At 45.4% G+C, this 26,749-nt stretch overlaps 7 protein-coding genes across 7 annotated transcripts; 3 read left to right on the top strand and 4 right to left on the bottom strand.

Annotated features, from left to right (window-relative positions):
• Window positions 1–1,603: 1,603 nt before the first annotated feature.
• ATNIH1004_010898 (uncharacterized protein) lies at window positions 1,604–2,212 on the top strand (the record flags this gene model as incomplete). Its single annotated transcript, XM_033575466.1, has 3 exons — window positions 1,604–1,650; window positions 1,705–1,990; window positions 2,045–2,212. 3 exons carry the CDS (start codon window positions 1,604–1,606, stop codon window positions 2,210–2,212), a joined length of 501 nt encoding a protein of 166 aa, XP_033421321.1.
• Window positions 2,213–6,645: 4,433 nt separating this feature from the next.
• ATNIH1004_010897 (cysteine--tRNA ligase) lies at window positions 6,646–9,223 on the bottom strand (the record flags this gene model as incomplete). Its single annotated transcript, XM_033575465.1, has 4 exons — window positions 6,646–6,881; window positions 6,952–7,747; window positions 7,795–8,937; window positions 8,993–9,223. 4 exons carry the CDS (start codon window positions 9,221–9,223, stop codon window positions 6,646–6,648), a joined length of 2,406 nt encoding a protein of 801 aa, XP_033421320.1.
• Window positions 9,224–15,951: 6,728 nt separating this feature from the next.
• Window positions 15,952–17,340, bottom strand: ATNIH1004_010896 (Zn(II)2Cys6 transcription factor; the record flags this gene model as incomplete). Its single annotated transcript, XM_033575464.1, has 1 exon — window positions 15,952–17,340. The coding sequence occupies one exon, from the start codon at window positions 17,338–17,340 to the stop codon at window positions 15,952–15,954; it is 1,389 nt and encodes a 462-aa protein (XP_033421319.1).
• A 270-nt stretch (window positions 17,341–17,610) lies between these two features.
• ATNIH1004_010895 (glycoside hydrolase family 13 protein) lies at window positions 17,611–19,353 on the bottom strand (the record flags this gene model as incomplete). The annotated part of the gene is made up of 1 exon (XM_033575463.1): window positions 17,611–19,353. One exon carries the CDS (start codon window positions 19,351–19,353, stop codon window positions 17,611–17,613), a length of 1,743 nt encoding a protein of 580 aa, XP_033421318.1.
• A 925-nt stretch (window positions 19,354–20,278) lies between these two features.
• Window positions 20,279–21,913, top strand: ATNIH1004_010894 (MFS maltose permease MalP; the record flags this gene model as incomplete). Its single annotated transcript, XM_033575462.1, has 1 exon — window positions 20,279–21,913. The coding sequence occupies one exon, from the start codon at window positions 20,279–20,281 to the stop codon at window positions 21,911–21,913; it is 1,635 nt and encodes a 544-aa protein (XP_033421317.1).
• Window positions 21,914–22,647: 734 nt separating this feature from the next.
• Window positions 22,648–23,670, bottom strand: ATNIH1004_010893 (NAD-dependent epimerase/dehydratase family protein; the record flags this gene model as incomplete). Its single annotated transcript, XM_033575461.1, has 1 exon — window positions 22,648–23,670. One exon carries the CDS (start codon window positions 23,668–23,670, stop codon window positions 22,648–22,650), a length of 1,023 nt encoding a protein of 340 aa, XP_033421316.1.
• A 2,281-nt stretch (window positions 23,671–25,951) lies between these two features.
• On the top strand, window positions 25,952–26,668 carry ATNIH1004_010892 (uncharacterized protein; the record flags this gene model as incomplete). Its single annotated transcript, XM_033575460.1, has 1 exon — window positions 25,952–26,668. One exon carries the CDS (start codon window positions 25,952–25,954, stop codon window positions 26,666–26,668), a length of 717 nt encoding a protein of 238 aa, XP_033421315.1.
• Window positions 26,669–26,749: the final 81 nt, after the last annotated feature.

Here is a 26,749-nt window from a genome sequence, read left to right as displayed (position 1 = left end):
ATTTAAATGATATGAAATAGCATATGAAGAAGCTTTTCTGAGAAACAGAGTTATATATGTGCAGATTAAGATTCACATCTCATCAGCATAGATCTTACTTCATATACCTTGAAGTATTCGGCAATCTACACAAAATAAGTTTACTTGAAATTATCTTATACGTACTAGTAGCTAGCAAAGAAAACGGCCGGTGAAATGTTGCTGTACTTTTCTCTCCTAAGCAACATTGGGCAAATAGGCAGGCTCTAGGACTGTGCGCGGGCACCCAGTCTGGTTCGATTCCTCAAGGCAAAGATAAATCTAGAGGGCCATAAAAATACCCATTGTTGATGGGCAGCATGTGATATTGCACGTGCCCCCGCCTCACTTAAACACTCCTACCAATTCTTACTCTTGTGTAACCAACTTCTCTCATCTACTTGTGTTGAGTCCACCTCCTTTTTATCGATGTTTACCTAGTGTTGGAGTCTGTACGGATTCAAACGCGATTAATTCAACAAACGCGACAAAAGGTCGGTAACAATACCGCGCCTCTAAATCCCATATTAAAACACAAGCTTCCTAAGATAGTGATAAAAGATTCTGATGACTCATGCTTCAGCAGATGTTCTTGTCTTCTCTGGTTCCGCAGTTTCGACTACCGAACATGTACGTCATATCGAGTTGCACGAGCCAAGAACTGTTGTTTCGAGGCTAACAGTATGCACCTTAAACTTCTCCTTTCTGGAACCGCGCTCTTCTTACCGTTTATCTAGAAGTAACAGTTTTTATCTTACCCATGTCCAAAATCAAATTATAACCCTGGTGAGAGCAAGTCCATATGCTATGGGATGGCGACGGATAGTCTTGGGCTTCGGACCAGCGTATGGAAACTCGTTAAAATTATCTAGCCTGAAAGCTGTACAATGCTAACTGTCAGTATTTGCAGGTGGTTTTCGGTGACTATGGGCACGGGTATTGTGGCTATTCTTCTGTTTCAGATCCCCTTCCATGCGTCATGGCTATACTATCTTTCTATCGTCTTTTTTCTCCTTAATGTGGTGTTATTTACGTTTGGTATGGCGCTCACGGCCCTGCGATACATGCTATATCCCCGAATATGGACGAGAATGCTCCGTGATCCTGTGGACCCGTTATTTCTAGCTACTTGTCCCATCGGGTTCGCAACTCTAATTGAGATGTGGATATTTGTTTGTGTGCCGAAATGGGGATACTGGGCGACGACCGTGGCATGGGTAGCATGGATGATTGACACAGCATTTTCAGTTGTGATCACTTTATCGGTTGCATTTCTACTGTATGTCAGTTGCCCTTGACCGTCTTTGGGCCCATTCTCATCAGTTGTTCGTGTAGGCTTTGTCAGAACCATACGACTTCGTTGGATAAAGTGACAGCTGTCCAGCTAGTTCCTATTGCTACGACAATTGTTGCAGCAGGTGTCGCTGCAGAGGTATCTGCCGTTTTATCAGACCTTACATATATAAGAGGCACTGTGATAGTGGGCTACGTGCTTTGGAGTCTAAGCATGTCGATGGCCATGTCGGTTCTCGCTGCGTACTATCAGCGTCTGATTCTTCATAAGCTACCACCAACACAGCTAGCAATGAGCTGCTTCCTGACACTCGGCCCTGTGGGATTCGGTGGATTTGGGTACGTTGGAGATACCCTATACACGCTCTATGCTAATGTTGGTTTTGATGCTAGGATCATGTATCTAGGAAAGGTATCGTTAAATGCCTTTGGGGGCAACAATAGTTTTCATCCCTTGGCCGGGGATATTGCCTATATCTTAGGCATCATGGTGGCTCTTGCACTATGGGGCTTCAGTCTGCTATGGCTTACATTCGCGTTCAGCACTGTGATTCGTTGTTGGCCCATCCCTTTTAACATGAGCTGGTGGGCAACTACGTTTCCATTTGGCGTGTTCTGTGTCAACACAATTCAGATCGGCGTTGAGCTGTCGTCAATGTTCTTCAAGGTTATAGGCACGGTAAGTGGCTCGGTTTGGAGGATCTGCTTTGGTTAATACACTGACTATGCTCAGCTATTTAGTGTTGTCACTATATTTTTCTGGGTAGTTACTACAGTGGGAACAATTCGTGAGATTCGACGAGGTCATATATTCCATATCCCATACCTGGACGATTTCTTTGCAGACGAGGATAATGAAGTTGTGGATCTTGATACACTATCATGTTCTAATTCTACATGATGTTCAATGTTCTTCTGCCTTTGTTCGATATTGTTGGAAGAAGACCCTAGAAAATAATAAGGAGCGGAGTGACGGTAGAAGTATCATGTATGCCAGGGGAATTTCTCCTTCACAACAACTTACAATTCGCAGAATAAAAAAAATGCAAAACAAAATTTATTATCTGCCCTCTACACACTTCGAAATGTATATTCAATATCGTGTTTTATGCAGCAAGAATTTCCCAGATCGACCGAATAAGACTGGCACCTCATTCTGGCCCCCACCCAATTTCCCATGAAGCATGTGTAACCTTCCTGCTTCAGACTACCTAGGTTCTACTCTCTACTTGTACAGCAGCCATTGGCTAACGCATGGGCCTAAAACACAAGAATGGACCCAAGTGCAGACGCTATAGTTACGGAGCACCCTATTAGCCGAGAAGGGCCATATTCAGGTGTTCCGAATGTTACTCGGTCACGGAGCATATGTGAATAGCCGTGGTGGCTGGTATGCTTATCCACTGGGTTCTGCAATAGTTGGCAGAAATATACGTATTGTGGATCTTCTCCTCGACAGTGGCGCCAATGTCAATACCCTCGGTGGCCGTCACGGCTGTGCATTGATGGCAGCAGCATCTATGGGAATGCTCGATCTTATGCGATCGCTAGTTAGTCATGGAGCCAGGGTAAATAAATGATGAAAAGATCGAAGCCAGCACTAATCGTAGGGGTATCAAAATACTGGTTAATATTAGACTCAGCAACATTATACTGCGTAGGCTGAAAGGCCTCTAAAACCCGATATTTAAAGCTATTGTATTGTGTTTCGAAAAGTCTCTATATGCGTTCTTCAGGATTGCCCTAAATTCCGATATCATCTCTCCATCTGGTAGTGATTTAAGCCACTTGGTTTTGTTTCGAGGTTCAAGAACACCTGCGATATAGTATATATCATTCATTGCATTTAACACAGTCATGATACTTTTCTAGGAATGAGATTCTACCAGAAACAGAAACAGCTGTTGCTGCTGAGACTTTCATCTAGTCCCCTGGTCACTCGTTGATAGCGAGGAGTATAGAATGAAGCTCTTCAGACATACGCGTCACTATATAAATTAAAAGACTATCTCGAGACGTGCTCAGTATATTCGTGGAAGGGTGTCAGGATTTTCTTTGTCTCTGAGAGCTGTCTCCAGTCGTCCGGTGCAAAACGTAAGGCTTCAAAATCTGACTTATTGTTAACTGTATCTTCAAGCTGCTGACGAGACACTTCAGCTCTCTCAATCATAACAAAAGAAAGTTCCATCGAGCATTAATATCATGGTTAATAGTTTTGTACGCCAGGTCAGTTGTCCCACTTCTGTATCCGCTAAGGAGATCACGCAATCCAAAGGACAAGTAGCCGGAGCTTTTCAATAGATAAAGTAGGCGCCTTGATTCTCTTCAAGCTCTTCTTAGAAACATTATTAAGAAAATCACAGGCTTCCTTATGTGAGCTGGCGCGTAGAGAACCTAACATAGAGCTCATAACCAAGTTCAAGATGTGAGCAAAACAGCAGATTTGGGAGCTTTGAGTAAATTTCATCGTTCTTCTTAGATAATAGTCTCTGTTAGGTATTTATCTTACTTCTAAGACAGCATTTGGTATAGATACCGTACTGAGCGTCGTTATTAGATGCGTTGTCTGTTGTAATAGTCATAACTTTGTTAGATATATACTAGATGCACCTGAAAGAAAACTAAAGCTTGGCAAAATATATCTGGTTCGAGCAACGCACTTCAAAATATAAGGGTAGGTTGCTCAAACTTATAATCTGTCAGATTCTCGTCAAATACTGTACGTCTTGCATCTCTTTAAGCGATATATCCATACTTAGTCTCCTCCCTACACACTTTCCATAGGGTTTAACAAGTCTCTTAGGCATTTAAGCAGGCTCTAGAAAAATCATTGACTGGAAAAAAAGTGCCATACTAATGCTTCACTGACGACGAAGCGGCAACAGGGTGAAATCAATACCAAAACCGGCAGCTTTAGTCGAAAGCGGTCTCGTCACAAACGAAGGGATGAATAATATTGCCACTACTTTACAGGCATGCAAATTGGGAGGTTTCCTACTTGTATTTTTATTTCTAGTAGACAGTTGAATGCGTCGCAGGTGTTTGACGATAGCTGGTGCGTGCTACAGTATTAAATGAAGTGGAATAAATCACTGTTGGTAAGTAACCTTCGCTAGTGAGCGGTGACAATGGCACCAGAAGTAGAATATGTACTTCTTAACTGTTCGTCGTTTATATTTAAGATAACGCATGGCTACTTTGACTACCTTCCACTAAATTACTTATCAAAGGCCGCCTGTCATTATCACTGGGTCCCTTAACCACGGCAGCCTCCCAACATGGTAGCGTTACTCTGGTAGAGAGGTGGCCTTCCTTGATTTCCCAGTCCCACTAATCGGTTTTACCTCTCTGAACTGGCATCGGGGAATATCGCCGACCTCCCCATTATCAGGGATTTCGTCTTTGACCGTCGAGGTGGTCACCACATCTTGCCGGGGCGAAGACTTATAAAGTCTTAATGCTGGCCGGGAGAGACTTGTATATCGGGATCATCAAATATTCCAAAGCCGCCACAGCCACAAGAATCACACTCCTTCCACGAATCTTCACGCCAGCGGTAGAGCCCAGGAATCTCTTGAAGATGAACATGAAAAATGATAGGTCTAGACTCGCCAGAAAGGCCCGAGTAGTAGGTGGTGACAGTCGGTGGGCATTCAAGTTTCACGGTTAAAATTGCGGTATCTCATCTAGACATATGGTATCAGTGAAAGCCAGTGATTAAAGCAGGGTAGTTTCTCATCTGGAAGATGATATTTCCGTTGGCAAATCTGGAGCTAGAGGTGGCTGCTATCCTTCTTCTACAGTGAAAGACAAGCCAGGGTCACCTGGAAGAATAAGACGGGTGTCTTGTGTGCCAACTGTTCTGTAGAGATGATCCTTAGCTGAGCCCCAGTCCCATGTCCCAAACTTTCCACCTGGCCACAGCAAAGTACATCTCTTGCCCGGCTTCAAGCATGTTCGATAGAGATCCGAGAGCACATCCATCCACCCATGGACGCGACTGCAGACATGCTCAATAAAAGGAGATTGCGGAGTGCCCCTTAATCCGATTGGAGGCCACGAATTAACAGGAAGATCAGTCTTCTTTAGGCCCTGCAGGGAGTGATAAAGGAGAATGAAGCTGAAGGCAGTAAAGTCGTAATCATGAGGGTCCATGAGAATATGCACAGTTTATTTTCGTGATCGACGCGTTGTAAAGTCACTTCAAAAGATAGGGTGCTCTTTGCCAGAGCTTCCTTCCCATTCCCTCTCATCTCCAGTGAAATTGCCGGCGTACCAAGCCTAGCGAGAGTCAGCTGCAGCCCATTCTGACCGGAGAATGAAATCACACGCAATACTTCTCCGTCCACCAAAGGTACGGATCCAGGGAATCATCCGTTCTTCCACAGTCGCGGAGGAGCAGTAAGGGAGCCTCTGGAGGGTAACTTTTAAAAGACTTAACATTCCCCGTGTGGCAATTCTAGAGGATGACCTAGGATAATATTAACTTCTGGGAGAGAGCGGGAGGTTTTTCTACCTACGTTAAGATAATATGAGGAGAGCTAACTAGGGGACTGGGGTACTAATTTCAACGTAAAATCAACAAAAAATGGCGTTTTCGTTAGTCCTAACTACTCCGAGCAGTAACTTTTGTGTTGTCTCAATGATTATTAGTCGCTAACATCGAGGAATAAAGGTCGATTGCAGGAGGCTAGCTATAAAGCGTCTGTGCCCATGCCAGTGCATCACACTCCAAGATCAAAGCAACTAATATCATCGTTAGGTAGTCTTTAAGTAGCAAGAATGTGCGAATCCTTGTAAGGCACCGAGATTACTTCCGTTGCTGTATGGCAAGGTCTATGAGGCCTGAAAAAGGAATACTAGGACAAAGGTGGTACTTACATGCGCTGTACTGCCTAAGATACTCGAGGATTATAAACCTGCTCCTCATGATGTACTTGTTAGTAACAATAGAACTATCTATCATATGCAGGTTGTGACCCATAGAGTCTTAAAACACCTATTTTCGTTATTTGGCTTGCTTCTATATGAAGGAGAATCCAACACGCTTATCAAGTAAATGTTTACATTAGGTCCACAGAACGCCAGCCCTTCTAAATCGGAAATATCTCCGACGCATGATGTGCTACTTGTTATGATTTGATGAGCCAGAGAAGGATAGAAATTGCAAACGTGATCGAAGTTGACCACGGCAAGAAAATGCACCAGAGTATACAAACCACTGCGTCCAATACACGTAGTTCTAGTTTGGCAATATAGCACCCTGGAAATATTCGAATCCCGAATCCCAGTTGTACAGGATGCTTAGTTTCAAAATGGGTTCGCTCAGGGTGTTTATGCACCGGTGCCAAACTTGGCAACATATTCGTCGTTCAGCTTCTTTTGTCTGTCCCATTCCTTCTTCAATTTTTTAAGTTGGCTCTTGGGCACTTCGCTTCCATCAGCCAGTTTAGTCGGTAGGCCATCATTATCCCACTCCTGGTACTTCTTGTCCTCCCTGAACATAAGTTGTGGAGATAGTTTAGCCTTTTCCCACTTTTCTGCCTCGGCCTTTTCTCTTGCGAGTCGTGCTGTGTGAATAGTCAGCAATTGCACGTTGGAAGGGTGCAAAAAGAAAACTAAGAGATTATGAATACATACCTTTCTCTTTCTGGCTTGCCTTTTCTGCCGCCAATGCAGCCCGTTCATTACGTGCTGCAATTAGCTTGGCTGCTGGAACAAATTTGATTAAACTGGGCCTGTCGACCTGGTCGTCTAGCTGCACACCAATATCAGTCAGGTCATAGTCACGAATACGGTCAGCAAGCGCAATGATCGCTGACTTCGTCTTCGGCTCGAGGGATTCGGAAGGGATGAGACGACGCAACTCATCGCGTAGGCGTGATACGGCACGGACGTAGGGTAGTGCAAGCGTTTCTGGGTCCAGTTCTCCATTCTTTTCAAGCTCTGCGAAGGCAGTTTCCGGTGACTGGTTAAGAAGAGTCTGCACCGAATGCTCAGCCACACCGAGCGCCTGGACCTCTCCTACAATACGGGAGAAGACTGAGGCATAAGGTTGAACGGCGGTCCGAGGGTCGATGTCAATCCTCGAGGAGGCGGACGACCAGCCAAGTCCATCATACGGGGGCTGTGCCCCGGCATCAAGACCAAGGATGCCAACAATCTTAGTTACCCACCGGGCAACCAATTCCACTGTGCGCAAGTCACTTGTTTCGCCCATGTAAACATTTGCATCCCGAACAATCTTCGAGATGATCTGCATGCAGGCCGGGGTATCAAAAGAGTTGCGGAAAGCCGCGTCCAAGTCCTTCTTGGCTTGCTCCAATTTCTTCGCCAATTCATTATCGGGCTTCTCGTCTGTCAACGAGAGTGAGTTGACCCCGTCAGTTACTGCTCCGACATCTGCCAATCTGGCTTTAATGTTCATGAAAAGATTCTGTTTGATTAGCACGATATAAAACAAAACTGACTACGGCAACTTACATCAAGTGTAGCCTCCCAACCATCCGCGTGCTTCCGCATATCGGGGGAAATCTCAACACCATCATTCCAGCGACCTAGCAAGAACACAATTCTCATGTTACGGGGAGAATACGTTGTTGCGAGCGCATCACGAATTGACTGGAAGTTCTTAAGGGACTTGCTCATCTTTGCGCCAGAAACGCTCAAGTGTCCGATATGAAGGAAGTATTTCACCCACGAGTGCTCGCAGTCACCGCACCGGTGATATGCCTCGCTCTGAGCAAGCTCATTATCGTGGTGAGGGAATGCCAGATCAATACCACCGGAGTGAATGTCCATCTGCTCCCCAAGCTTGTCCGAAGCCATGACAGAGCACTCGATGTGCCAACCAGGTCTGCCGTTGCTCCATGGGCTCGGCCAGTACGGTTCACCAGGCTTGGACTTCTTCCACAGCGCAAAGTCCCCGGGACCCCTCTTGCCACCCAATGTCTTGGACAAAGAGCCCTCACCTTCCTCTTGCAAAGTTTTATCATTCTTGCTTTCGGGACGAAGTCGAGCATAGGTGTTGCCACGTTTTTCAAATGCCGCGATATCAAAATATACGGAACCATCCGCCTCGTATGCATATTCTTTCTGGACCAGTCGTTCGACGAAACTGACAATTTCGGGCAGATACTCCGTAACTCGCGTTAAGGTGTCCGGTCGAAGAACGTTCAAAGCATCCATGTCCGCCATGAACTCTCGTTCCATAGCTTGCGTTAGGTCCGTGAACATAGTCTGGTCGTTTATGTTGATGGTCTCTTTGTAAAGAGAGTCTAAGAATGGAAGAAGAATTTCCTCCGCACCTTCGAAAACTCTTCCATCTTTAAGCGCCTGCGCCGCGGAATCCATGTTTGTAATGTGCATTTTCAACTTTGCCTCCGCATCACCTGGCTTACCGTCGCCCGAAAGGGTGCCGCCTCCGAGGACTCGGCTGTAAGCCGCATCCCTACGCGCCTGGTAGTTGTTTTCATCCACTGGGTCGTTCGAGGGTTCTAGGAGGGGAAGATTACTCGTCGCGTATGCACGGAATGCATCCAGGCCAAGTTTATGACTCTCCTTGGTACCGTAGGGTTTCTTCTTTTCTAGGTCGAGCAATCGCTTTCTGCGGGCTTTAATGATAATCTACGAACGACAGAAGTCAGCCAGTGCTCAGCGAAGCGGGGTCCAAGGAACGCACCTTATCATCAATATCTGTAATATTCATGACGAAGTTGACCTTCAATCCGAAGTAGTGCATCATGATACGGCGGATAATATCTGTCGAGACATAGTTCCGCGCATGACCCAAATGGCCGATGTCATAGACGGTCGGCCCACAGGCATACCAAGAGACCTTTCCCTCCTCGATTGGCACAAAAGGCACTGGTGCACCGGGTTTGAGCGAATTATGGACCACAATGGATGCCATAATGGTCGAATGCGAAAAGCCTCGTGGAATCCCAAGTGAACGTGATTTCAATGGAAACAGTCGCACGTTTGCAAGAGGTCGCATTCAGTCGCACGGGGTGACCAGCGACCTTGAAACAGGAAAGGACGTAGTGGTAATGGTGAGTCAATAATGTACAAAGCGGGAATTTAATATTCCCTTCCGTTCTTGGGCAGGACAAGGAGGGGCAACGAAGCGATGGACTGTGCTGGAGTGACTGTACTTCTTTGCTGGATCGCTTCCGCGCATTATTTCCGCCTTCCTTATCGAGTAGTCAATGTTCCCCCGGCAGAAACACTGGAATTGGAAAGCGGTGGGAAGTTCGGATCATATCCCCTTTCTGCCTCAGCCTCAGCACGTCAAACAGGCAGAGGGCTAACAATCTCTTAGAATTATGTATATTTACTCTCAAATGTGTGATCATCCCTATGTTTATATGAGACATAGAATATAGGTGCGTTAACCGTATAAATTTTATGCCACTCTTGAGTTTACTTTCTCCTATTCGCAAGACGATATTTTTGCTGGTGAGTGAGTGATGACTGTCGTTATTGGAAAGCTATATATGGACAGAAGAAGATTTGGAAAAGATAGTTGATGATAATTTTCCGTACCAAAATAGGCTCGAATATTGTTTATCTCATGTAGATCTACTGACCTTTTATATGTTCACATATGATTGCAACCATTTGCCTTTACAATGTATTTTTTTTTTTTTTGTGGCAAGGGAAGCATCGGTCTATATATAGAGTAGAAAATAGATTCAATGGTACATTGAACAACAGTGCTAAATAATCCAGGTCAGATATCCTCATGAGCTTACTACAACCTGCGCCACTGTAGAATATCCATGGTCCCTTCCGTAGTATACTCAGCGTGATGACCACAACTAGCTGGTTTTTTAATCTCAGAGACCGGAGACACGACGTCAATGGAAGTTGTGTAAGGCTCAGGGAAATAAACATAAAAGCATGAAACAAAGCATAGTGATAAATAAAAATGCTGCTGGGAGATAAACAAATTGCAGTGTTAATATATGCTGGGATTCTGCGTGCTACGTGCTACTCCCAGGGAATGTGACGTATGGCGTGTGGAGATAAAGGACAGGAAGGGCAGCTCACTTCTACTGGTTTCCATCTGCTATATTTAACATGCTAGTATTTAAAAGAAATGAAATGTTCCGGCACTAGGCATGATGTTTTGTGTAAGCATTGTCGTCACGTCTCGATGGACTGCTCACTCCACTTGTAGGGTTGCATGGCTCCTTACTTGGCAACCCTGCCGGCAATTACTTGATATATGATTTAGCAAGAATACAAATGGAGATATGCAGAATCCTCGTCAGCGGAGATGGTGCCAATGTAAATCGATGACAGTATAATATCTGCTGACTGAATAAGCAAGTCGAGGCAAACCTTACGAAAGAGTATAACGTTATAGTAGTGGAATGGAAGTGCAGATCACCTACAGCCTTGATTATTCCCCCCAGGCCTAACTATGCATGGTGTCCGTGGAGAAAATGGCAGAGGGCAATTTTCAAGTAGTTCGCCATAAGTGTCTTAGGTAGATGCTGGGTTATCACCTCAGCTGGTCGAGATATTCTATACAGACACTATTTTCCTGTTTCTTTCCAATCGCGCATCAAAACAAGTTTTACCTATACACATAAGATCCAGGATGGTTCCAACAGCGGCGAAGGACTTCCTGGCGAAGTTGGGCTGTGGTCAAATATTATTGCGCCGACTAAGTTGAGTTGATGGTCACGAGATGCGTAGGTGGAAGGGAAATTGTGGCCCGACCCGATGCTGTCGTATGATTATGGCTGAACTGTAGTCGTTGACCACTATGAGCTATCTGTAGACCTACTATTGAAGTAGGAACTTGCTGTATACCTGCCTCCCCGACATAATCAGACATATTCAGTTCTGATATCACTGCACGCATTTGGCTTCACAGTTACTACTCTTCCATCATTACAGCTCCAATGCTGCATTACGACCCATTTTGACGTACTCCTTCCAGATCATGACAAGATAGCCAAGAAAAATTAGGATGGCATGTAGTCGAGCCCTTCTCTGGAATTTCTGCTACGTGGTTGGCCTTCGGTGGGAGAGATTTCTATTCTACAGAGAATATGACTATGCACCGTATTGACATTACTGTCGCTTACAGGATGTACTTGCAAACTCTTCCTAATCAGAGCAAGTGTAGCGTGAATTTTCTTGATTTTATGTCTAGTAATCCTGAATTCCTATTCTGCATGAGGTAATGTGTCATAGCCATGCTTAGGATCTTAACTATTCCACTGGACTAAAAGACCACTATATCATTCCTGAGTACCTTATATAGCAGCGCTCGGTAATGTTAGGTGACGCACCACACCTAACATAACGTCAGTGCAACGTCTACAGTGAAAAGGAAATCCCAGTGCCTATGAATTGATAGTTTCAAGGAAATAGGGGTTTCCAAAGTAGGCAATAAGGGGAAAGTACTAGGTACACGTGGGTGTGCCAGGAGAAGGACTATTTTTGGAAGCTTTATTCTGCATCACATGGAAGATAACACGGTAGGTTCAAGAGTAGGTCACTGGCCGTCCAGCTGCATATAAAACTCTCTCGTGTATTTGCGCCAGAGATAAGTAAAACAATCACATTTACATTCCATTATACCTGCTTCTCAATTAATTCCCCTCGTCAAAATGGTCCCTTCTTACCCCTGATGATGACTTCGAACAGAGACTACATCGCAGCACCGACAAATCCAGGATAGCATATAGCCCAGAGGTACACAATTCCCCTATCTACTAGTCCTCTCTCCCAAGTGGCCATCTCGCAGTAGTGGGCACCTGATTATAAGAGCTCTAACGGAGACTTCGAAAGCTTTACAATTGGCCCTATTATCAGTGCTACATTCCGACTTACTGTCGTTCGGCAGATATGCAATATAAGAGGTGAACACCACGGTAGCTGCATAGCAACGATATTAGATGTCTTGACCACTGTACTATTAACTGCTCTCAGCAAACCGGGTCTCTATACTATGTATGGAGTGAGTAGAACCTTGCACACAGTCTTCCTGCGGCCAGTGCCTATCGATAGTGAGGGTAGGGCAGTGTGCAAGTTTCAGCGTGCGGGGAATATCACAAAATTAACACAGATGCTTAGTACAAGGCAAATATCTAAAGGCTTTCAAGCAGTTTAGGAACTGAGAGTTTTGTATGTTACAATCAAGTTATTATTGGGACCATATACTGTGACTAGCTTGTATTTTTTTAAACTTCTGCTCCTTTTTATTGCTATTTGTTTGTATGGAAATTATTGTTATCTGTATATTTGAGAAGTGCCACATTGTCTTATTTTTCTAAGGTAAGTGTATGAATAGCGAATTACGCTCAATGTTCAAGTATAATGAAAATAGTTTCGGTACATTAATATAAAGCAGGTCATGGACAGTATACATGACAAGAGTAAACTACTCTATATAGAAATTGCCACTAGCCGTATTCCTTGACAGCCAAGTCCCCAAATCCAGAAATCCCAAGAGGACCGGGATTCTTGGACGTTGGATCTACAGCGGCTTTTGCAGTCAAGATGTCCAATCCAGGTAAGACTGCAAGGGCAGAACATTTATGTTGATGGGTGGGTATTATCAAATTATTATTAAAATACAGTGACTATAATCTGTGCATGCATAGCCCATCCAGTAAAATTAACGGACAGTTGAAGTCACCCATTCACGATTCCCTGGTTGTAGGCTCTGCTTAGGGATGGCAATTTACCGTATTTAATAAAAATTACGGAAAATAGGGCCTTGCAAGCCGTAAATTAAGAAAAGTAATTTACTAGTCAAGAAAGCTATACCATATTAGTCACACACTAAACCAAATTCAGAAGTCTATTTTAATTTGTCCATCGTGAGACTCCAACCCTCCAACGCGCTCCCACTCCAGTACGCACAGAATAGTTAAACAGGAAAATCTCGCGATCTACTCGGAGTTCGTGAATAGCGTTGCTTTGTGGGATAAAAAAAGTATGGCTGCTCCATCTTCGCGAAAATCTTTCTAATTTAACTACAGTGCAGACAGGCCCAGTGCCGCCACTATAACTGGCGATATGCCTTAAATGTATCCCGCATGGCAAGGCAAGTATCCTCCCTACCAGGCCCTTCTGGCTGCGAAAGTGCCAAATTCAGGTCAGAAGAAGCTCTTGTTCAAGCAACAACCCGTGAAGACTCGACAACTTTCCAAGGCAGAAGTAGATAAGCTGGAAAAAACTCGCCAGGTGTATCATCTACTGTGGAGCAAGGCCATGTTCAACATTTGATAAGATCTTTATAAAATCATTCCTTACAAGGCCGGAACCAGCCTTCGAGCTGCCTGATAGAAAAGTCTTTGCAGGAAGAATCGAGACATGCTACGACAAGGCTAGACGCCAGGTAGAAGAGATTCTGGGAGGGAGCCGAATTATTAATCTAATTATAAATAAGTCTTCGAATACCAGCCGAGATTGTATTATCAACTTCTGTATTAATACACCGCCTGGGCCCTTCTGCATTAAATATAAAGCAATACTGTTGGGAACATGGCCTGCCCAACGTCGAGCACACTCGTTGAATAATCGACTAGATGCTGTTGGACAATTAATTGGCCACAGGCTTCCGCCTGTTAATAGTGTAGAAACCGACACCTGTCTAACAATAAGATTCTTCTGGGAAGAGCTCCGTGGCTTTGCTAGGTTTCAAACCACGTTTTCTGTGCCATGTGATTCTCAAGGGCTACAGCTCCTAATTAAAGATAGTATTAATCTACATCCCTTTGATTAAACAATGAAGAGTGCTAATACTATTGTTACTTATTTCCATGGGGCTAATAAACAACTAGCTTTACTCCGCTACTACTACCAACGTGAGGTATACAGCCAGGAATATGCCCTTACCCTAGCCTGTGAGACACGGTGGGGTACACAGTGCAACATTCTCGCCCACCTTAAACGTTCCAAGGATGCGCTGAAAACATTTGCTTGAGATATTAGCAAGGAATGCGACCCAGCTATCTTGGAGCCGATAAATAAATACGCCTTCTGGGCCGAAGTAGACGAGTTGCTTGACATCCTTAAGCCGATTCATGAGGCACGGATCACTTCCGAAAGCTCCAGAGCTCATCTAGGGTATGTGAAGAATCGCTGGAGCCAGATTAAAAAGACTCTTAAATAGCACAATGCTTCGTATGATCTCCTTAGCATTTTTAAAGCAAGAAGAGCAGTCCAGCCAGTCCACCTTGTCGCCTTTCGTCTAGACCCAAGGAATGTCCACCAGGCATTTAACATGGGTGAATAAATAACAGTATTTAAATTTATTAAAATGCACACCTCTTCGGAGCAGCATCTCAGAACTCAGCGAGATTTCTTAAATTTCAAGAGGATGAGAGAAGGGTTTGAGAGCAGTAAACTTAAGGAACACGAAGTAGTCGATGATCCATATACCTTCTGGCAGTTAGCTTCGGAATAGTCTCTGGACCTAGCAGACCTTGCAATGCAAGTATTCAAGGCACCGGCGAATTCAGTGCCTTTAGAACAGGTATTTTCAACAATGAATCTTACACATACATGCTATAAAAACCGGTTGAGGGTTAAAAAGGTGGATAAGATTTGCTATATTCACATCAATCGTTGGATTCTAGACCGAACGAAGGAAGCTACGGAGAAGGTGAGGAAGCGAGTCGATGGGTTAAACAATAAGGAAGCTCTTAAGCTTGAAGAATCACTGCCGGAAATCATAGAGCCGGCAAATAGTGGTGACTTTATGGATAGAGAAACCCTAAAGAGAAAAAGAGATCTGTTAGATGTGTGAGTGAGGGCACTAGAGTTAGTGAGTGACCTGAAAGTATATATTTCTAGGCACCTGTAACTTGTAATTTAAATTATATTTGTAAACTTACATAAATTTGCACTGTCCATCCCTAATCGGAGGAAGTGGACGGAGAGACTTTTAGCTAGACAGCCATAATTGTGAAGGGTGCTAAGAGAAGTTGAGCAAACTAGTGTAGTGGAGGAATTCGGGGGATTGGCACGTGACATTTGTATGGATAGCTATTATCTTAAGTCCTCGTTCGAAGAGGTAATAGACAATCAACAACCTTCTCACAGACCACGGGACGCAGTTGCGTAAAGGGCATGTTGTCTTTTCTCCTGCCAGGAACTTGTGGGCTCGGGGCCCACAACTTCTGAACTGTCTAAGATTGTCTCCTTGACCTACTCCTTCGGAGTTCTACCATTTCCCTCTCATTCACTAGTAAAGTAGATGTCCTTATCTTATAATTTATTAGTAATATAGTATACTCTACCTAACATTTCCATCTGCTAAACGACTCCTTTTACGATACTATGTAAGCACGAAATCTGCACTACTGTGGTGTGTAGTAATATTCGTCACTAGATATCTGCTGCTGTGGGTGCAACTTCTACTGGAATTACGGACTGAAATTTGCTGCGACGCGGTTGATATTCTTCCTCCCGAAGATATTCAAGAATGGCTCGTCCCTGCGGAGATTGATTATTTTGTCGCGCATACAACATACGCCGAAAATCAATGCCCTAAATCTCAAGTGATAATTGTATAATAAAGTGTAAATAAAGTACGTGTTCAAGAATTGGTATCAACATGGGCTTAAACTTGGATTCGAAATTTCTTAACTCAGTACTCTGTAGCCAAGGTTAAGGGGCCAGCTCAGAAGCCACTTGAATGTTAGGGAACCGGTCCCTGATCAAATGAAACTTTTCTATCAGAATATTCTTGGACACTTGCTGTAAATTACGGAATGAAAAGATCACGTTTTTCACGAATACAATATCACCAATGCGACTGGTGGTCTCCTCGTCTGTAGCCTGAGGCAAATGGATCACGACGTCCGCAATCGTGTTGATAATTTCAAGCAATTTGCTGAGAATTGACGACCCATGTACTCTGATGGTATTTTGTGAGATCTTAGTGAGGAATTGTCTCAATTGGCTTGACAAACGCAAGGGGAGTTCTAGAGAAAGAGACGGACAGGAAGCATTAGAAGACAAGAGACAGTTGGACATGGCCATCTGCCATAGAAGAGTGCGCATCCATTGCCGTGTGATGACCAAGTCAGCCTGCTGCATCTCAGACAACATGGACACTTCGAGCTCCCATAGTGCGTCGTCCAGTTCACGATGTTTTTGCTCCACCCAGGTGGCAGTGACCTGACTGCGGTCACCAATCCAGAGATTAATAAACTTCGGCTCCAGCAGTAGAAATGTCTTGATCACCTGAGTCCAGCCCTGAGAGATACCGATTGGTAGGTCGGGATCGACGTCTGGAAAAGAAGCGTGAGGTGATAGCGTGGCAGGAGAGAAGTGAAAAATAGACATGAACCGCTCATGAATAAAGCACAGCCAGTATAGCCGTTGTCGCCGTGACCGCTCCGTGAGATCGAGACTTTCAAGGACAGCTTTGTCATCAACGCGCAGGATATGAATCATAGCGATGGCTTCACGCAGATAGAAGAAGCCTAGGTCATACTGGCCCAAACTCATGAAACACATCTGAATAAAAATACTTGTCATGGCCCTCCGGATGGAGGGACGAAAGCTGGGAAGTAACGGCTGTTGGACCTCAATTGATTTGCGAACGAGTTCGGAGATATGACTAGACGTATTATACGGGGATTCATTTGACCGTGTTAGATCTATTGTTCCAGCTGCAAATGCATATACAAAAGCTGCATGCTCCTTATTGGTTTCCATCTTCTCGATAGACCCCAGTACCTCCTGGTCCGTCAGAACGGGGAGAAAGGGGTACACAATCAACATGTAATCTGGAACCAGGCTGCGAAATGATACAGGAAGAGCTGGCGCAAGTGGCGTAGGTATTGAATCCGACTTGTGACGACCACTTCTGTACTCCGAGATGACATTTCCCCGGCGTTGTGCATGTTTCCTGGATCGAGCGGGTGGATTGTATGTGTATGTACAGCGCAAATCCAGATGTTCGCATTGCTGGCACCGCTGTTGGCCATTGCAGCGGACCTTGCGCCGACTACAGGGGTCGCAGGCTTTGGAGACGCGTTGCCCATGCATTTTGATGCTTCGTTATAAGACGGTGCGAGGGTCCCGAGTGTTACCCAGTATCCAGAATATGTAACTAGGTGACTGTAGAATCTGCTTATTCATCCTGCGTCTATGGTCTAATTGTATCCCCGTACATATTTTTCTTGGACCCGGCGGCCTCTACCAATGAGACAGCATATTGATTGATGATGATCCTTGGATTGTTCAAGCACAGAGTGAAGAGAATAACAAAACCACTCCAATCATAACCGTCTAATGTGAACCCTTATACCAGCGAATCTACACCAGAAATACCCTTCCCTCGAACGGCTGCAACTCATCCTCAAGACCGCCTTCAACATTGCTAATCAAGACCTTCAAATCCTTATCCACCATGACATTCGGCTTCTGGAATTTTTGGTTCGCCTCAGAAAAGTTCAGTACTATCAACACAGACTGTGTATGACCTTTCTTGAAGTATGTAAAGACGTTTTCATTTGCCTCGTCGACCAGCTCAAAATTTCCAGACACGAAAACATCGGCGTACTCTTTCCGCAGTCGCATCATTTGCTTCCAGAATGACAAAACCGAAAATGGATCTGACTCTTGGACTTGAACGTTCACCTCGGGATAATTATCGTGTACACGCATCCATGTCGTCGCTGAGTCGGATGGGGAGAAGCCGGCATTGGCTTCTGGGCTCCACTGCATGGGGAGACGGGCATGGTCTCGAGCCAAGCACTGCAATGACTCCATGGCATTTTGCAATTGCGTCGCATCGCCATTAGTATTTTCTCTGACCATCTGATAGTAATTTGAGCTGTCGACGTCCTTGTATTCGTCAATGGTCCAATGTTTGGGAGCATTCACCATGCCAATCTCCTGGCCCTGATAGACGAACTGTGTGCCCGACAAAGTGCATTGCATCATTGCCAGCATCTTACCCGACATAATACGTAACTCTGGGGTCTTGTCCGAGCCGAAGCGAGAGATAGAACGGCCCTGGTCATGGTTCTCCATGAACACAGTGGTCCATCCGTCGGTGCTGTTGATCATGTCCTGTGTCCCTTTAATTGCGGCTTTGAAATCGCGCAGTGTCCAGCCAGGCAGTGTCGTCAGGAATTTGTAGTCCTTTCCCATGCCGAGATCGACAACATCAAACTGAAAGACCATGTTCAGCTGGCTCCGCGAGGGGGACACATATGCCAAAACAGCGTCTAGAGTATGAGTATGAGCCAGCTCCCCGACGGTCATAGCACCATACTTGTTCAGCACATCGCTCATCTCACGTAGGTGCTCGTGGATCCGAGGGCCGTTGCAGAACAGCGAAGCTGCCATTTGCGTCTCGGACTTCGGATCGACAATTGGCGCGTCGGGGAAGGACGGGTGTTTACTATACATATTCACTGTGTCCACGCGAAATCCGTCAACTCCCTTTTGCAACCAAAACTCCATGGCGGAACTAAAGATTGCACGACGGGTATCGGGATTCTCCCAGTTGAGGTCAGGCTGTTCAACACAGAACAAATGCAGATAGTACTCTTCCGTCGCCTCGTCCCATTCCCAGGCACTCCCTCCAAAGATACTCCGCCAGTTATTGGGAGGCTTGCGGTTGCCGTTGGCGTCGTATTTTGCCGGTTTCCAGATGTACCAGTCCCGCTTCAGGTTTGTTTTCGACGATCGCGATTCCTTAAACCATTTGTGTTGATCCGAGGTGTGATTAACAACCAGATCTAGAATGATGCGCAATCCGCGACAGTGACAGGCACTAATGAGGACTTCCATGTCCTCAACTGTCCCGTATGGTGGGTACACTTTCTCATAATCGGCCACGTCGTACCCCATGTCGTGTTGAGGGCTATCGTACATGGGACTTAGCCATATCACGTCCACTCCGAGACTTTGGATGTAGTCAAGGGCGGAAATAATTCCGGGGATGTCGCCAATGCCGTCATTGTTTGAGTCTTTGAAGCTGGCGGGATATACTTGGTAGATTATGGCGTTTTTCCACCACTTTTCGCCGACAGGGATTGCTGGGGACATATTGCAACAGAGGAACTAAGAAAGAAAGGTAAGCCAGATGGTTTATGTAACATGAGCCTAACAGCGCGAGGTAGTTATGAACATGCCATCTTATAGTCCCAAGTAGGCTAACTGATCAACAACGCGCTTCCAGCTGTCTGTTTGTCCAAAAGCCATACTCTCCTCTAATTGCTCCCATGTCGGCCCGGCCAGCATCCAGCCCAGGATTCCCATGCGGAGTTGACACTTTTCTTGTTTCTTGCATTATGCAGACATTGGCAATGGTTCAACCCCATTACACCGGGAATTAGTCACTGCCATTGGTGGCTCTCTAACACCATCTCACCTGCATAACTGAGCTCCTGTGGCGTGCTGACCGGGAAATACTGGGGAGAACACGGGGTGAGCTAAACTAGAATCAGTTAGCGCTGCAAAGTATATTTAACCGGCCCGACATTCGACCAATTACAGTGCGGCAGGCACGGCTTGAGTTTAGCCGAGAGGGCGATATGGCCATATTCTGACACCGCAAACCTCTCCAGCCCTTGGCATTTGGCTGTGCCACCGGCCCGACCATCATCCAACCAATTCTGGGTGATGGCGTGACACTCACGGATTCTGGGGATAGCTAGGAATCCACGAGGAGAATCTGGGGAAACAAGTGAAGCTTCGGTTCTTGGCCTAAACTTTGTTCTCTTGGTCTGCCAATTGTTGCCTTTCCCAAGTGACCGAGTCTGGACAGGAGCAAACTCGGCCATCTGCAGTCCATTTTTTTATGATAGCATCTGCAATCCCCAAGGTTCGTATTTCGAGTCAAGTTCCAATGGCTATATAAATGAGTGGTATTCCTGTCATTTGAGTCATATCCAGGCCTTCATTTTTCTCGTTACATAGGACATTCATCCAGAACTTTTGCGGTGCATATAATTTCTTCCTCAGTCCCGCCATGGCATCTGACAAACAGGCCAACACTGAACACATCGAAGAGGAACGTACCTCAAAGGATCTAAATGACGACCTCTCTACCCAGTCTGACCTACCGGCCAGCAATGAAGTGCAGGCAGCTCTTGAAAAAGAGCACCAGATGTCACTCTGGCAAGCGCTGAGCATCTACCCCAAAGCTGTCGGCTGGTCCATCCTCCTGTCGTGCGCCATTATTATGGAAGGCTACGATGTTGTCCTCATCGGTTCTTTTTATGCGTTTCCTGCGTTCAATAAGAAGTACGGAGGTCTCATGTCCGATGGGTCATACGGTCTCTCTGCTTCCTGGCAGGCAGGATTGACGAATGCGATGAGCTGCGGCCAAATTGTCGGACTGTTTCTTAACGGAATAGTATCTGAGCGCTTTGGATATCGCAGAACGTTGATGGCCTGTCTTGCGTCAACGGTTGGCATCGTTTTCATTTTATTCTTCGCGCCGAATGTCCAAACCCTTGTTGCTGGCGAACTACTCATGGGCATCCCTTTGGGTGTGTACCAAACCCTTGTTGTTACTTATGCATCCGAGGTGTGTCCTGTCGCGTTGCGGGCATACCTGACTACCTACGTGAACCTGTGCTGGGTCCTTGGGCAGTTAACCGCCTCGGGCGTGTTAAAAGGCCTCGCTGATCGAACAGACCAGTGGGCCTACCGCGTACCATTTGCCATCCAGTGGGCTTGGCCAGTTCCTATCTTCATTGGAGTCTTTCTCGCTCCCGAGAGCCCTTGGTGGTTGATTCGAAAGGACCGACGGGAAGATGCTGTAAAGGCTCTGAAAAGACTGACAAGGACCGGGAGTCCAGGATTTGACGCAGAAGAGACTGTTTCTATGATCATCTACACCAATGCGCTGGAGAAGCGCGCCGAAACCGGTACTTCATACCTCGACTGTTTCAAAGGAGTCGACCTGCGACGAACAGAAATTTCTTGTTGCGCGTGGGCCGCACAAATTCTCTGCGGCGCTGGCCTGATGGGCTATTCCACTGTATTCTACCAGCGCGCTGGACTCGCCGTGTCTCAATCCTTCACTATGTCACTGGTGCAATATGCCATTGGCGTGGTAGGGACCGGGGTTTCATGGACTCTGATGATGTACCTCGGCCGTCGCACGCTCTACATCGGCGGACTGGCTGTTCTCGCTGTCGCGCTCCTTGTCATCGGATTCGTGTCCATCGCTCCGTCTACGTCCGCTATTTCCTGGGCGACTGGCTCGATGCTGCTAGTATACACATTTATCTATGATTCTACAGTTGGCCCGGTCTGTTACTCGCTTGTCTCTGAGATCCCATCCTCCCGGCTGCGGACTAAAACGGTAGTCCTCGCCCGAAACGTATACAATGTGCTGAACCTGGTAAGCGGGATCATCATCCCTTACATGTTGAATGTAGACGCGTGGAACTGGCGGGGAAAGTCCGGGTTTTTCTGGGGCGCGTTGTGCATTTTGTGTCTAGTTTGGTCGTTCTTTCGACTTCCCGAGCCAAAGGGCCGGTCTTACGCGGAGTTGGATATTCTATTTGAGCGGAGGGTTCGGACACGCGAATTCCGGACTGCGAAGACTGGATTAGTTGATGGAGGTGAGAACGAAAAGGTGACAAATGTTTGATTGAGTTCAGCGTGCTATTTTAGGATATATTCCAAGCCTCTGTATATAAATATTCAGTATTGTTTAGATGTAATCAAGAGTTTGCAAACCCGAAATTCGTAAGAGGTCCATATGCCTATTTTCATTAGAAGAGATTCGCCACTCATCCTAATTTAATTATGCTAATAATTACAATGACGAAACTGCCGTCACCATGACCATATCAACCCATCGATGCAGAAAACTCCTAACACATTTCTATTCTTTACAACTACCACTCCATCAGTGATAGATATACTACTGTTTTACAACTACCAAAATCACCAGCACGATATGTGTACCGATCTTCTTCGAAGATCCGGAGAAGCCTGAATGCGAGCATGAATTTAATCATGCCTGAAAAAATGGGAGAGAGAATATCGGCTGGAATTGGAGGAAGAGAATTGGAAAGAGGATATAGAGAAACGGGTCGACCCATAACTGAACCTAGAGTGTCTATGCCATGCTATCCTACAGCGTCGGAACTCGCTGATCGACTCAATGACGAGATATGGTAACGATGACTAGACACAAGTCATTCTATTGCTGATTATAGTTGTACACCAGTATGCTGAACATAGAGGAAGCGTCTTTGGATTTTAGTGCAGAAACGTGAATTCAGTACCAGAGAAACAGATAGAAGCCATTGAGAGCAAGAAGACAAAGAATCATTCAAAAAAAAAAAAAAAAAAATGAAGTCAGCAATCAAGTTAATGTTAATTCCCAGTCTGCCGTATATATTCCTTCACTCTTAACACATTACTATGTCCATCCCTAACTGCCTGTTCATATGCAATACGATAGCTTTTCACTCCCTGTGAGAACAACAACCGTCTATCCTTCCACCCTGTTTCCTGTCTCAATTTCTCACTGCTCACCCACTGTGAAAACCCCGTCAACATCCCAACCACATCAAAGCTGCCAAACCCCTCCTTTTTTGGTGGCTCATAAATCACCCCCTTGGTAATTCCATACTCCTTCACCAAAGCCTCCGCCACCTCATCCAGTGTCTCATACCGCCAGCCAGAAATGTTATAGCACTGACTAGCTACTGTCCTCCTATCAGCCTCTGCAATCCGCACATACCCGTCGGCACAATCATCCACATGAGTACCGTGGACAACACTCTTCGGATGTGCCGGTAACTTCAACGGCGCATCCTGTTCCCTCGCCAGCTGGGCCAGCTCCAGAAATGCTCCATAGTAACTACTACTCTTGCCATACACGGTCGTCGGCCTCACCACGACAGCATCAAACACATCACGGTGCTCAAACACTTTAATCGCATTCATCGCTCGAGGGATCAATACACTTGGGGGATTTAACGGCGACTCCTCCGTATGCGGCGACAAGGCCGACGAGTCCGCACGAGATGTCATACCGTAATCCTTGCATCCCGAAGTGAATACCAACAGTGGACGAACACCCGACGCATTGCTGGATTCAGCAATAGTGCGTGCTGTTGCAATAATGTCCTGGAAGTGTGGCTCGTAGTCGAAGACTTGTTCCGTCGTGGAAACAATCACGTCGAAGGTCCGTTGCTGCTCTAGCAAGGCTGGTAGGAAGGAACAATCCCCTGGAGATCCGAGAACTGGGATTATCTCTTCTCGTGCAAGAGAGGGCGTCGCGTCTACCTGTCGGACTAGTCCATAGACAGTCCATCCAGAGCGGATGAATGAAAGACACACGGCGTTACCTATGTAGCCGTTTGCGCCAGTGACGAGGACGGTTCGTGTCATCGTATATGGTGATTGTACGTTATGTTGCTTGTATGTCAGGGAATTTTTATGAGGATAAGCATGATGAAGGAACACGGACAGGTCTAATTTGTATATTTTCATTGATTACCATACTGGGTTAATTTGAAGTTGGAATAGCATCCGCTATAGATTATAAATCATGGGTTAGTTAGTTATCTGACTTATTAAGATTTAGTCAGCAAACAACAGAAGGATTGTACTATATGTTGGAACTCCACATAACTTGACTCACTATTGTGGCTCACTAAGAGCCCAGGGTTTTAGTTCGTTGAATGGTTTTTGATATTGTACTCTGTTTATTGCGGTTATTGCGGCAAGAATCATGCATAGTACCATGTACCGGATTTTCTGGACAGCTTAATGTATTTTCTTTTCCTTTTTGTTTTAGTACTTACCTCTTGACGTAATCGGAAAGCAACGTTCCACGAAAGCGAGAGTTCCAGTCCAATAGTCATAGCAAATACGTTGAATTCAATTTTATATCTCAAGTTTCCCAACAACCAGTTCAGAGACTAATAATCAGGAACTGTGGTGTTAAGATGTATCAAATCAGTAAGTTTGTTAAACCAGGTATCTACTTTGCACTTTTACGCCAATTGGTGTAGCAGTAAAAGGGTATTCCGGTGTCTTATAATGTGGAAAAACCACGCGCAGTTGCCGGTATAGTTGTCCTGGGAGCCCGTGTCCTCCATTTGGCTCTATTAGAATCAACAGAAGATAATCACTGTGCCTTCTTAAGAGTGGGTTATAATGGAGTAGTCGCCGCATTCTCTGGCAATTTTATAAAAATCCTCCTGCATTGGTTATCAATCCTTCAACGGCAACATTTCCGGAAATATCCAGAGTATTTATCTTCCGCTTTGGCGCCACTTCATTATGGTTTGTGTTATTGGATCCCGATCACTGCCTGTGGGATAGCTCACCCTTAGGATGTCCTTACAGTGCGGGATCTAGGAAAGATAAAGCGCCGTCCAAAAACCATATCCCACAAAAGGATCGGGATTATATTTATCATCCGCCTGAACTCCTCATCCTGCGACTAAAAGATCCCCAAGCTCTGCAGCAAAATCTGGGGGGGGGAGGTTACGACCCTCCAGCTGTGCAAAAAGCTGCATGGGACCAAATAAAGAAGTAGTATAAGAAGCTCGCAAGAAAAACATAAACGGCCAACAACCATTGGGTACATATCTAAATAGATGGGGACCTGAAGTGCCTCTTAGATTTCTAGGTGTACCGGCGTCGTCCTTTATTACAGTGGTGACCGATATTACCTTCCATGTCGCAAACATGGAGATGCTTTTTTAAACCCTAGTCAATGGTACTCTATATAGTATGAACAGCCGTAAATGACTTGTATTGTACCTACGAGTCAATAACAACTCTACATGTACGTACATGGATAGATATAGTTGTTGTAGCTTGCATATTGCTTCGGCGAGGGGTCAGGGTAAATGATTACACACACACACACACACACACACAGACACACACGAGTCAATAATACCAGACTATGTATAATACCAATATGAAAGATGAAAGTACAAAGGCCAAGGACTCAAAGGCTGAAAGACAAAAAGATTCCATGCAAACGTAGCAAACGGCACGACCGTCTGATTGGCAATCTATTAACAACTGCCCATTTGTTGACCATAAAAAATATGCATATTCGCAAGTATCGATATTAGGTCTCTGATTCAACCAAACTATCAAATATAGGAAATATAACCGATCCGATGATGTTGTATCATTGTATCATCGGATCATTTGACCGAGAAACGTACTGAATAATCAATATTACCATACGTGTCGATAGCTTTTATTATGATCATTCGCTCAGGGAGAGGAATGGGTGGCAGAAGAACACTATACCAGCTACACGCCGGTAGCATACTAGGGAGAATAAAGTAACAACTGTATTGACTGCGCAACCAACGCGCTCACCAACGTGCTCTCTCGCTCTTCTTCTCTGCTTAGCTACTATCTAAAGGAATGGAAGCGATTTAGGGGAATGACGCTGAGCGCTCGCCAAGGCGCTACGGTAGGAGTGAGTCATCGGATCCCCAATTCCGATGTTTCTTTATCATCTTTTAACGTCGTGGTCGCAAGTATTTTCGTTTACAGCGTTTCAGCGGACATATTTCGAATAACCCCTGTGCGTTAGGTGATAGGTATGCCAATTACTCGAATAAATATTCTATTTATCTAGTTTTAACACCCAGTTATTACTTTCTAGGACCATTCTTGTCAATTAAATCTTAAAATGAGTAAGGATTTCGATCTTTGCGAGCATATTACTCAGGCCATTCGTGGCCGGTGTGAGACGTGGAATTTTATTCGCAGTTTCACCTACCACTGGGTGACTCAGCTAGAGGAGGGTGATGGATATAGTGATGCGGATCTATCAACTGCGGAGGAGCGGTTAGGTATTTCGTTGCCTGCAGCATTTAAAGAGGCATATGCACTTTTTGGTCGCCGTTCAGATCTTACTCGCAACCAAGAATACTTGCTAGAACCAACGGATCTTTACCTTGATCATGGGGCCTTGATATTTCGACACGAGAATCAAGGCGGTGCACTCTGGGGAATTCTGGTGTCAGACCTCCAGCATCCTGATCCTCCTGTGTATTACTGTCCGATTATAGTGAATAACGTGGTGGGGGACTGGGAACTCTGGCTGGGACGATTCTCTCTTGCATGCGTCGATCTTATCCTGTTTGAATCATTGAATGACTCAAGCATGCCGATTGAATATCACTCTGGGGACGACAATGACCTTAAATTGATCGAGCAACTCTACACAGAGCTCCCCTCTCCAGAGGGACTTGACAGCTATACTCCTTTTAATGTGCGTTGGTTCACTGGGACTGATGTCCTTCTTTACTACACGGGCTTTGATCTCCACGTCCGAGCCCGTACCCGGGGAGCACTCTCTTCTGTTCGCGAAAACATCCCTGGAGATTGGTTGAATGAATGGTGAATGAATAAGGCGAATCACATAATTAAGTCGGTCTTCTAGATACCGAGAACTCGATATCTCTTTACGGAAATCTTCATGTAT

The sequence above is a fragment of the Aspergillus tanneri genome, assembly GCF_003426965.1.
Source record: "Aspergillus tanneri strain NIH1004 chromosome Unknown AapTan_8_pilon_pilon_pilon, whole genome shotgun sequence".
In the NCBI taxonomy this organism is placed as follows: domain Eukaryota; kingdom Fungi; phylum Ascomycota; class Eurotiomycetes; order Eurotiales; family Aspergillaceae; genus Aspergillus; species Aspergillus tanneri.
This window is presented reverse-complemented; position numbering and strand designations above follow the sequence as displayed.